This window comes from Chiloscyllium punctatum, chromosome 38 (genome assembly GCF_047496795.1).
Source record: "Chiloscyllium punctatum isolate Juve2018m chromosome 38, sChiPun1.3, whole genome shotgun sequence".
Taxonomy (NCBI): domain Eukaryota; kingdom Metazoa; phylum Chordata; class Chondrichthyes; order Orectolobiformes; family Hemiscylliidae; genus Chiloscyllium; species Chiloscyllium punctatum.
Genome location: NC_092776.1, coordinates 60,781,423 through 60,793,907, shown reverse-complemented (window position 1 = coordinate 60,793,907; position 12,485 = coordinate 60,781,423). Strand labels below are relative to the sequence as shown.

Genomic DNA, 12,485 nt, shown 5'->3' with positions numbered 1-12,485 from the left:
GGACCATCAGGGAGGGGTGGACAGGGTTGGGGGAGGGGGAGAGACAGTGCCAGGAGGGGTTGAGGCAGACTGGGAGAGGGTGGGTCAGTGTGGGAAAGGGTGAGTCAGTCCTGGAGGGGGTAGGGCAGTGTGGGAGATATATGATGTGAGGGATGAGTGTTGACCAAGTGCTTCTAAAGAAAACCAAACTGTAACAGAACTGGAAAGAAGGTAGGCGACTGGTTGATGAGTATTTTGTCCTTTTTTTTCTCTCTGCCTCATGTATTGATTTAAACAGAGAGCTGGGAAATGATAAACACTCAGTATTACACTGAGTAATTAAAGAATTGTATAAAGATGTATTGAGGAGGGCTCATGCCCAAAACGTCGATTCTCCTGCTCCTTGGATGCTGCCTGACCTGCTGCGCTTTTCCAGCAACACATTTTCAGCTACTGACTGGAATAAGAGAGGACAGTGGCTGAGCTCAAAATGTGTTGCTGGAAAAGTTCAGCAGGTCAGGCAGCATCCAAGGAGCAGGAGAATCGACGTTTCGGGCATAAGCTCTTCTTCAGGAATGAGGAGGGTGTGCCCAGCAGGCTAAGATAAAAGGTAGGGAGGAGGGACTTGGGGGAGGGGCATTGGAAATGCGATAGGTGGAAGGAGGTTAAGATGAGGGTGATAGGCCGGAATGGGGGTGGGGGCGGAGAGGTCGGGAAGAAGATTGCAGGTTAGGAAGGTGGTGCTGAGTTCGAGGATTGGGACTGAGACAAGGTGGAGGGAGGGAAAATGAGGAAACTGGAGAAATCTCAGTTCATCCTTTGTGGTTGGAGGGTTGTGAACACTTTAACTCCCCCTCCCACTCCAACAAGGACATGCAGGTCCTTGGACTCCTCCATCGCCAGACCGTAGCAACACGACGGCTGGAGGAAGAGCGCCTCATCTTCTGCCTAGGAACCCTCCAACCACAAGGGATGAACTCAGATTTCTCCAGTTTCCTCATTTCCCCTCCCCCCACTTTATCTCAGTCCCAACCCTCGAACTCAGCACACCTTCCTAACCTGCAATCTTCTTCCTGACCTCTCCGCCCCCACCCCCTCTCCGGCCTATCACCCTCACCTTAACCTCCTTCCACCTATCGCATTCCCAACGCCCCTCCCCCAAGTCCCTCCTCCCTACCTTTTATCTTCGCCTGCTGGACACACTTTCCTCATTCCTGAAGAAGGGCTCATGCCTGAAACGTCAATTCTCTTGCTCCTTGGATGCTGCCTGACCTGCTGCGCTTTTCCAGCAACACATTTTCAGTTCTGATCTCCAGCATCTGCGGTCCTCACTTTCTCCTCGAGGACAGTGGCTGAGCCTTGGCATCATAGTCTTGAGGCTCCCCTGTGCTTCAGAGTGTTCAGCTTGTGCTCAGGGTTTCCAAGCTTCTGGAGAAGCTGGAGTCTTTATGGAGTGGCCAGTGGATCAACTTTCCCTGGATAATTTGTTCAGGTGCCCACACCATGTGCACTGATTGTTCAGGATGGGAGGTGGGAGACTGTCCAGAAAATTAGGAAGAGGCAGGATGTACAGGAAGATTTCATGGTGATTTCTGAAGCAAGTGCTTTGTATTGGAGCACGTTGGTCTGACCATATTCTTAAGGAATACAGCCCAAAGCAGTGCAAACAACTGTAGGCTGTAGAGTGAGGAGGACTGTTAAACCAAGCTGCCTGTACTTCTTAATGAAAAGCAAAAGAACTTCTTAATGAAAAGCAGATGCTGGAAATCAGAAACAAAAACCAAAGTTACTGGAAAAGCTCAGCAGGTCTGGCAGCATCTGTGCAGAGAAATCAGAGTTAATGTTTCGGAGAGGTCCAGTGACCCTTCCTCAGAATTTGAGTTAATCCTGATTTCTCTCCACAGATGCTGCCAGACCTGTTGAGCTTTACCAGCAACTTCTGTTTTTGCTGCCTGTCCTTCTTCCATGGTTACATCTCTACCTGGGCGTCCTTGGCAAGGGGGCACAAAGTTGTCCAGACTGTAACCAATGGGCACAGTCAGAGCTATCATCACTCCCCATGACCAAGTTTTAATTTAAACTTTCTAAGTTTCAGTTGTGATTTGATCTTTGTTACAGTTTCCATTTAAGGAGCTACTGCATTTTAATTTGGATCGATTCAAATTTGAACTGGTTCACTTAAAATAGAATAAAGAGTCAGGAGAAGGTTCAGAGGCTCCCAGGCTTTTGCAGTCTTGAGGAGTTTGTGTTCCACAGGTACAGAGATTACATGAGGTTGCAGCTCCTGTTTCACTTTTTAAGGGGTCTGCTTCTTAAATTCTTTGTGCTTTAGACATTTGTTTCTGAGCTTTGGTCACACAGGGCATAGAAAAAAGGGAAGATATGAGGATCTCCTCATGGGCCTGGCCAAGGAGGCCATAACGATGTACAGACAGTGAGCAGTGGAGGGAATTGTTAAACCTGACAACCTCCCTCTGCGTTTATTTTCAGATGAGAGTGTGCTCAGATGCGTGCTGTGTGGTGACCTAACCCTAATCCTAATCCTAATTTCAGACCCTTTGTGACCAATGGGCACCACAGGGGTGGAATATATTACTTCCATCCAAAAAAAGTATTTCAATTTAGTTTTAAATTTGCTCTAAACAGTTAACTTTATAAAGGGCTGTCTCTCTTCTAATTTGGTTTAATCTGATTTAAATGTTTATCAAACGATTACAAAGAGTCTGGTGGGAGATTTTTGTGGTGCAGTGGTAGTGTCCCTATCTCTGAGCCAAATAATCTGTGTTCAAATCCTACCTGTCCGGGAGGTGTTTATTAACATCTCTGAACAAATTGGTTAGAAACTATCTACAGGAAGCCCAGGTTCAAGTCTCACCTGTTCCAGAGGTGTGTAATAACATTTCTGAACAGGTTGATTTCTATAATAGAAATGAAGGATAAGAACAAGGGAAACTACAAAGGCAGGTTGCCTATATGTAAATGCATATAGTCTGATGAATAAGGACGATGAGTTACAAGCATAAAATTTCTCTCAGGGACTTTGTTGTATTGAAATGCGAAAATGTGGCTTAAAATAGAGGACTGGATTCTCAATGCACAAGGATGTGGAATATTTAGAATAAAGATAGCAATAGGATGAAAGAAAGTTGTGTGGCAGCAATGATTTGGGAGGAGCTAGAAAAAGGGTGTAATGACAAAATCCATTTATTGAGATTTGAGAAGCAAGAAATCAATGTATGATCGCACTACTGAGGTCATTCTATAGACCTCCAAATAGTGAGAGAAATAGAAACCCAGATTTACATGGAGATTACAGAGAACTATAGGGTAATGATTCTGGTGGAATTTAATTACCGAAATGTTGATTTGGGTAATATTAGACTAAGGAGAAAGGAGTGGAGGGATTTCTGAACTGAGTTCAAGGTAACATCCTTGTTCAGTATGTTCCCATATGGTTTTCAGAAATGAAGTGGGCCAAGTGGACCGAGTAGCTGGGGTAACATTTCGTTAAGACTGATCATTGTGTAGTGAATAGATTAGTAATGGAGAAGAGCTAGGAACAACTGAAACTAGAACGTATAAATCAGAAAAAATAATCAATGGGACCAGAATAGACCTAGTCAGCATAAAGTGGAATTTATGTTTTGCAGGGACATCTATTAAGGAACCATGGCTGATCTTTAAGGAAGAGATGCTTCAGGTGTAGGCTAGGTACATTTCTACAGGGACAAAAGGTAGAGCAGCCAAAATCAGGGCTGTCTGGATGATGAGGAGGTTGAGATTATGATAAAATAGAAAGAGGGTGTATTCTTCAAGTGGAAAGTAGGATAGGGGAAGTGAACAGGGACAAAGACTGAATAAGAGAGAATATGAGAACAGAATAGTGATCAACATAAAAGGGAACCCAAACATCATCTACTGGCATATAAATAATAAACTGTTAGTGAAGCAGGGTGATGCCTATCAGGGATAATGAAGGTGATGTGTTTTGAGGAGTGCAAGGCAAGAATACTTGATGAGCTCTTTGTACTGTCTTTATTAATGGAGATGAATCTCCAGTAGATGGTACAGACATTGGATAGGGTGAAAGTTGAGAAAAGAGGAAATACTGGAAAAGCTTGGGATATGTAAGTTTGAATAGGATGAATCCCAGGCAAGTAGTCATGGAAGTAATGGAAGGGCTTGTCAAAACCTTTGAAAGTACCCGAGCTACAGGGATGGTGCAAGAGGACTGGAAAATGGGAAATGTGACACCTTTATTCAAAAGAGGCTGTAAAAGACATCCCTACAGACCAGTTGGTCTAACATCAACGAGTTGATGAAGGTTTGGAAAACATAATTTGGGGAGAGAAAACAAGACATTTGGAAAGGTTTGAGTTAGTTAAGGAGAACCAGCGCAAATTTGCAAATTGTGACTAATCAGCACTAAAAGAAAAAATGGCCAAACTAACACACAACGAAGAGGACACCACAACACACACCTGGGTTAAAAACCTCTCCCACAGACAGCTCACAGACATGGAAAGAACAATACTGGCCAAGGGACTCAACTACAACCACAGGGACGCCAAGACAGCAGACTTCCTAGCAGCACTAGAATGCACACTCAGGAACAATGGACTGACAGAAGAGACACAACAAACTGTGAGACAAAGTATCGTACCGCTGATAACAAGAAAAAGACAAACACATAACCTCAACACCTAGGAGAGGGAAGCACTAAAATCACTAAGAAACAATAAGAACATAATCATACTACCAGCAGACAAAGGCAGAATGACGGTCATCCTGGACAAAGCAGAGTACATCCAAAAAGCACAACAGCTACTTGCAGATACCAAGACCTACCAAAAGAGGGAGTTTGACCCCACCCCACAGCTCACCAATAGGATAAACAACACACTGAGGAATCTACAAAAAAACGGACAGATAACCAGGTCAGACCGACAAAGAATAAAACCTGAAAGCAACAACACCCCAGATTCTATGGCCTACCCAAAGTGCACAAACCAGACATCCCACTCAGACTCATAGTATCACTACCAGGGACACCATCACACAAACTGGCTAAAGAACTACAGCAGAAACTGAAACACCTGATCAGCGGATCCAGACAATCTATACAATTGACACAGGAATTCTTGGACATCATCAGAAATATACACATAGACAAGGAAGAAACTGTGGTCTCATTCGATGTAATGGCACTGTTCACCTCTATCGACAAAACACTAGCCAAAGAAACAATAGCCAACCTGCTGGACAGACATAACAGACAACAGGACGTTGAATCTATCAACAAAGACGGCATACTTAAACTACTGGACCTGTGCCTCACAACACACTTCACATTCAACAACCAGATATACGAACAAGTCAACGGAACACCCATGGGCTCACCAATCTCTGGACTCATAGCAGAAGCAGTAATGCAAAAGTTAGAACAAACAGTCTTACTGCAAATTCAACCCAAACTCTGGGTCAGATATGTGGATGACACCTTTGTAATAATTAAAAACACAGAAATAGAGAACACACACCAGATCATCAACGCCACACTCACAGGAATCCGATTCACTAGAGAGGAAGAAAGGGACAACCAACTCCCATTCCTAGACGTGATGGTACAGAGAACACCGAACGGAGAATTCACCACAAAGGTATACAGGAAAGCCACACACACAGACCAAGTCCTAAACTATGGAAGCAACCACCCCAACACACACAAACGAAGTTGCATCAAGACACTATGGGTGGGTTGCGCTTCGGCGGGGCGGTGTGGACTTGTTGGGCCAAAGGGCCTGTTTCCACACTGTAAGTAATCTAATCTAATCTAATCTAATCTATTCAAAAGGGCCACAACACACTGCAGCACACCAGAACTGCAAAAAGAGGAAGAGGAACACCTATACAAGGTATTTGTCAAAAACGGATACCCTCGCAATTTCATCAACAGATGCCTAAGGGAAAGACAACGGAACGAGGGCATGCCGCAACCCAAAGGACTAGCCACACTACCATACATCAGAAGCATTTCCGAACTGACAGCCAGACTACTGCGACCAATAGGACTCATAACAGCACACAAACCAACAGCCACTCTCAGACAACAACTCACCAGAATGAAGGACCCGATACCCAACATGAGCAAAACCAATGTAGTGTACAAAATCCCATGCAAGGACTGCACCAAACAATACATAGGACAAACAGGAAGACAGCTAATGATCCGTATCCATGAACACCAACTAGCCACGAAACGACACGACCAGCTATCCTTAGTAGCCACACACACAGATGACAAGCAACATGAATTCGACTGGGACAACACTACCACTATAGGGCAAGCCAAACAGAGAACAGCCAGGGAATTCCTAGAGGCATGGCACTCATCCACAGACTCTATCAACAAACACATCGACCTGGACCCAATATACCGGCCACTACAGTGGACAGCTGGAACTGACAACCGGAAGCGGCAGAGACAGGCCACTATAAATGCCGGAGGAAAGATCACAGAAGCGCATCACAGGAGGCTCCCAAGCACTGAGGATGTCACCTAAACAGGGGACGAAACATTTGCAAGACAAATTCCCAGCTCGGCGAACAGAACCACAACAATGAGCACCCGAGCTACAAATCTTCTCCCAAACTTTGTGACTAATCAAATTGATGTTTTTGCTGAAGTATTACAGCAGGCTGATTAAAAAAATGTGGATGTTGTCTACATGGATTTTAAGAATGTCTTTGACAAAGTAATAAATAAAAGACTGGTAAACAAAGTTGAGGCTGATGGGATTGGAGGGTTAATGTTGAACAGGATCCAAAGATAGTTTAAAAAGAGAATTCCTGATGAAGAGCTTATGCTCAAAACGTCGACTCTCCTGCTCCTCGGATGCTGCCTGACTGGCTGTGCTTTTCCAGTGTTACATTTTTTGACTTTGGGAAACATTTGTTTATCAGATGTGGCTGGTTGAGAGTGGTGTTCCTCAAAGGTCAGTACTAGGGCCACTATTTTATTTGCTGTATGTAAAAGAATATCAGAATACAGAACAAGATTTCAAAATGTTGCCAATAATATCAACTCAGTGGAGTTGCACACAGTGAGGATGGTGCCAATTGTGTGTAACAGGACATTGATAGGCTAGCAGAATGGCAGATAAGTGGCAGATGCAATTAATACAAGAAATTGTGAGGTGATGTATTTTGACAGATGGTAAAGGGAGAGACAACATACAGTTTTAATCTTTGGAGGTGATAGGCATATTGAGAGAGTGATTGTAAAGTAAATGGGATTTTGGCCTTTGCAAAAACAGGCAATGAATACAAAACCGGGGAAGTTATGCTGTACCTTCATAAATCTCTGGTTGACTCCATCTAGTCACTATATTTTAGGAATTGTATGAGGTTCTCAAGAAGGTGCAGGAGATCTACCAAATTATTTTTACGGATGGGATGGGGGTGCTGACTCATTACAAGGTTAGGGTCAGAAAAGCTGGGATGTTTTCCTTCAAGCAAAAGTTCAGAGAGCTGTTGACAGTAGTGCACTAGATTAGGATATCTTTAGATAAGGAACATGGATTAAGAATGAAGATGAAGAAGACAAAGAGACTTGGTGCTAAGCAGAAACTTAACCCCAGAAGTGAAAACTGAAGTAAAAATTCCTTGAGTAAGTCATACAGTCGTACAGCACAGAACCGACCCTTTGATCCAACCACTCCATGCCGAACGTAATCCCAAACCTAACTAGTCCCACCTGCCTGCTCCTGGCCCATACCTCTTCAGATCTTTCCTATTCGAATATCCATCCAAATGTCTTTTAAACATTGTAACTGTACCCATATCTACCACTTCCTCGGGAAGTGAGAAGCAAGAGAGGCAATTGCAGAGTAGTTGGCAACGATCTTTTCGTCTTCACTGTCAACGGGGGTGGTACCAGGGGACTGGAGAGTGGCGAATGTTGTGCCCCTGTTCAAAAAAGGGAATAGGGATAACCCCGGGAATTACAGGCCAGTTAGTCTTACTTCGGTGGTAGGAAAAGTAATGGAAAGGGTACTGAGGGATAGGATTTATGAGTATCTGGAAAGACACTGCTTGATTAGGGACAGCCAGCACGGATTTGTGAGGGGTAGGTCTTGCTTTACAAATCTTATTGAATTCTTTCAGGAGGTGACCAAGCATGTGGATGAGGGTAGAGCAGTGGATGTAGTGTACATGGATTTTAGTAAGGCATTTGATAAGGTTCCCCATGGTAGGCTTATGTGGAAAGTCAGGAGGCATGGGATAGAGGGAAATTTGGCCAGTTGGATAGAAAACTGGCTAATGGGTCAAAGTCAGAGAGTGGTGGTAGATGGTAAATATTCAGCCTGGAGCCCAGTTACAAGTGGAGTTCCGCAGGGATCAGTTCTGGGTCCTCTGCTGTTTGTAATTTTTATTAATGATTTGGAAGAGGGAGTCGAAGGGTGGGTCAGTAAATTTGCAGATGAAAGAAGATTGGTGGAGTTGTGGATAGTGAGGAGGGCTGTTGTCGGCTGCAAAGGGACTTAGGTATGATGTAGAGCTGGGCTGAGGAGTGGCAGATGGAGTTCAACCCTGTCAACTGTGAGGTTGTCCATTTTGGAAGGACAAATAAGAATGCGGAATACAGGGTTAATGGTAGGTGGAGGAACAGAGGGATCTTGGGGTCTATGTACATAGATCTTTGAAGGTTGCCACTCAGATGGATAGAGCTTGTAAGAAGGCCTATGGTGTATTAGCGTTCATTAGCAGAGGGATTGAATTCAAGAGTCATGAAGTGATATTGCAGCTGTACAGGACCTTGGTTAGGCCACATTTGGAGTACTGTGTGCAGTTCTGGTCGCCTCACTTTAGGAAAGATGTGGAAGCTTTGGAGAGGGTGCAGAGAAGATTTACCAGGATGTTGCCTGGAATGGAGAATAGGTCATATGAGGATAGATTGAGAGTGCTAGGCCTTTTCTCATTGGAACGGCGAAGGATGAGGGGTGACTTGATAGAGGTTTATAAGATGATCAGAGGAATAGATAGAGTAGACAGTCAGAAACTTTTTTCCCTGGGTACAGCAGAGTGTTACAAGGGGACATAAATTTAAGGTGAAGGGTGGAAGGTATAGGGGGGATGTCAGGATGTTCTTTACCCAGAGAGTGGTGGAGGTATGGAATGCGCTGCCTCTGGGAGTGGCAGAGTCAGAATCATTGGCGACCTTTAAGCGGCAATTGGATAGGTACATGGATGGGTGCTTAAGCTAGGACAAATGTTCGGCACAACATCGTGGGCCAAAGGGACTGTTCTGTGCTGTATTGTTCTATGTTCTATGTTTAAGTTCATTCCTGTTATGAGAATTTGTCTCTACCACCCTTACAAGCAGTGAGTTCCAGATTCCCACCACCTTCTGAGTGAAAACATTTTTCCTCACATCCCCTCTAATCTTCCTTCCCCTTACCTTAGATCTATGCCCTCAGTCATTAATTCCTCCATCAAGAGGAAAAGCTTTTCCCTGTCTACCCTCTCTATGCCCTTCATAAATGTTTTACATCTCAATCATGTCCCCTCTCAATCTCCTCCTCTGCAAGCAAAACAACCTCAGTCTGTCTAATCTCTCTTCATAACTAAAACTGTCTAGCTCTGGCAACATCCAAGTAAATCTCCTCTGCACCCTCTCCAGTGCAATCACATCCCTTCTGCACACAATAGTTCCAGCATAATCTCTCTGCCCTTAAATTCTATATTGTGGCTAATGCAGGCAAATATCCCATGTGCCTTCTTAACCACTTAAGTAACCAGTGGGCATGCACATCAAGGTCCTTCTATTTTTTGGTGCTTCCCAGGGTCCCACTATTCATCATGTATTTCCTTGCCTTGTTTATCCTGCCCAACTGCATTACCTTATGTACTTTCAGTCCTAATGTATAAAATAGTATTAGTTTGGATTTATGTACTCAATTTAGAGACATTCCCTGTAATTCTGGACCTTGAATTCAAATCTACCGTGTGTTATGATTATGTGAAAACTGTTGACTTTAAAAAAGAGATTATTAGCTGTAAGAAGGACTCAGCAGGATTTAATGCTTTAAAATGTTTTCTGTAGCAATTGACTAAAAATACATGATTGACCAAAGACTATTTCTTTTCAACAAAGAAACCGAAATTGCTGGTATAACTCAGCAGGTCTGACAGCATCTGTGGAGAGAAAGCAGTGTTAATGTTTCAAGTCTGGTGGCTTTTCATCATAATTTCTGTGGGCAACTTATAATTTAACTACATAAACTGCGATTCCCTTGTATATCTCCCACCCATTGCACTCCCTATAGATTGACGGTCCTTTTAAGGACTTTCTTCACTTAACATTTTATTAACATTTTCTATTTACTACAAATAAATAGGCTGTAACTATAGGTAAATAATCACTAATAATGATATTTAATTATCATCAAATAATTCTACTAGTAAAAACTCTAACCTCCCAATAAACTTCCCCCTCACATACACAGACAGGAAAATAACTGGGTGTTATGGATAAAGGCAAAAACTGGGAAAGCAGTTCAGTAGTCAAGGAATCTGCTCAGATGATTCTTGTTTTGGTCAAAAGTCTGCTTCTCAGTCTTTGAAAAGATTCCCATTCCTTGGGGCAGCTGACCACAGGCAATGGGAGATACAATTGTGAGATACTAAATAGAATGGAGATATTCAGCTTTGTCCGAATCAAGACTGTGTTAGCATCATACAAACTGAACCTGAATCTTAGATAAAGAATGCTGAGCTGCCACATTCTGTCAATAATGTTACGCAGCTCGGAGATATGGTCAATAGGCAAAGAAACTGTTGTGTGAGCTCAATGCATTCGAGTTGTGCACAGGAGAATGATCTGTGTGCATATACACCACATGTATTGAGGATTAATGAAGAAGTGCTGGAAATAGCTGAAAAAGAGAGGAAATTAATGAATAATACCCAAGAGTGAAAGAAAGAGAATGAGGGAGAGTGAGAGAGATCAATCCTTCAGTCAGACTGTGGTTGAAAGGTGGTTTGGCAGAAAATGCATGAGGGAAACGGAGGAGAAAATGAACTGGAAGCAGGGCTCCTGTGTAGGGGCAGAACAGGACTGGGAGAGGGCAAGATTCATACCAGACGTGTTTATCTCTGAAGAATACTTATGAATGAGAGAAGGTAGGCAAGGAACAACTCACCCCTCCAGCTGAGGCCACAAGGTCAAGAGGGTACAGATATTACAGTGTGGGGGAGGCATAGTGAATGGTGCTAGGTGTCAATGAGGAATCTGCTGGGAATGGGGATTAGTGCTATTGATAGATGAAGACTGTACAAGGGACATGGGAATGGTGCTGGGAGTGGTGGAGAATGTGCTGGGAGCAGGGGGTGGTGCTGGGGGCATGGGGAATGGTACTGGGGGCAGGGGGTGGTGCTGGGGGCAGGGGGTGGTGCTGGGGGCATGGGGAATGGTACTGGGGGTGATGGGGAAAATGTGGAGAAAAACCTTTGCCAACAGTGAGTGAGTGAAACTCGCAGGGCTATAGGGAATGAATGTGGGAGTGGGGCTGACTGGATAGCTCTGTCGGGAGCTGGCATAGATTTAATGGACTCTCTCTGGTGTAACTGACTCTAAAAATCTGTGATATTAATGGCAGCTGAAAGATGAGACTCACTTCACTAAATTTGCCCAAACAATCAGGGAGTGTACTCCCAGTCACTGTTGCTGTTGAGGCCCCACACACTGGCAGAATTTGTCTCCTTTATCAGAGGACTGCTTCTTCCATCTTCCGGCCTAAAGATTGAAACAGATTAATTAACAATGATCTTTCTGTAGTTCTGAACCACCTGCATGACCCAGATATGCTGTTTGGCTCAGGCATTGGCAAGTGTGGGCTAGAACCACTACTGGTCTGTCTGTGAATGTTGGATAATCCCTTTGCTTGTTACTTACTTGTTGCTCTGCCTGTTCTGTGCCCATGGAACCATGGCTGCTTATTCTCTGCCAGCAGAACCATCAATCTGCCTGTTCAGCATGCTTGGAACATCACACTGTCAATTCACCTCTCTTCTGTTCTCCACCTTGAACCATCACTCTGTCTGTTCTGTGCCCCTGTGCCACATCCTAAAGTCTGAAACTGAACGCAAAGATTCCCTGGAGCATTTCTGGTGTCCACTGTGGGAGGCCTGATCAGATGGTAGGATGTCACCCTTGGTCAACCATGGAGATCACAAGTATACAACACCTTACTTTTTACACCAGAATGTAAAGTTGGGCAATTCCCTACCCAATAGGGCGGCATGGTGGCTCAGTGATTAGCGCTGCTGCCTCACAGCGCTAGGGACCCAGGTCTGATTCCAACCTTGGGTGACTGTCTGTGTGGAGTTTGCATGTTCTCCCCATGTCTGCGTGGGTTTCCTCCGGGTGCTCCGGTTTCCTCCCACAGCCCAAAGATGTGCAGGTCAGGTGAATTGGCTATACTAAATTGTCCAGAGTGTTAGGT

General features: G+C 44.1%; 1 protein-coding gene across 2 annotated transcripts in view; it reads right to left on the bottom strand.

Annotated features, from left to right (window-relative positions):
- The window catches only part of LOC140463661 (uncharacterized), a 68,544-nt gene that overhangs the window by 3,014 nt on the left and 53,045 nt on the right, over positions 1–12,485 (bottom strand). Inside the window, exon 7 of one of the 2 annotated variants that reach the window (XM_072557986.1) lies at positions 11,658–11,776. The exons of the other annotated variant lie outside the window; for it this stretch is intronic. Coding sequence (XP_072414087.1) covers positions 11,680–11,776 — 97 coding nt within the window. The 3' untranslated portion in view covers positions 11,658–11,679. The remainder of the gene's footprint in view (positions 1–11,657; positions 11,777–12,485) is intronic. 2 annotated transcript variants of the gene reach the window in all.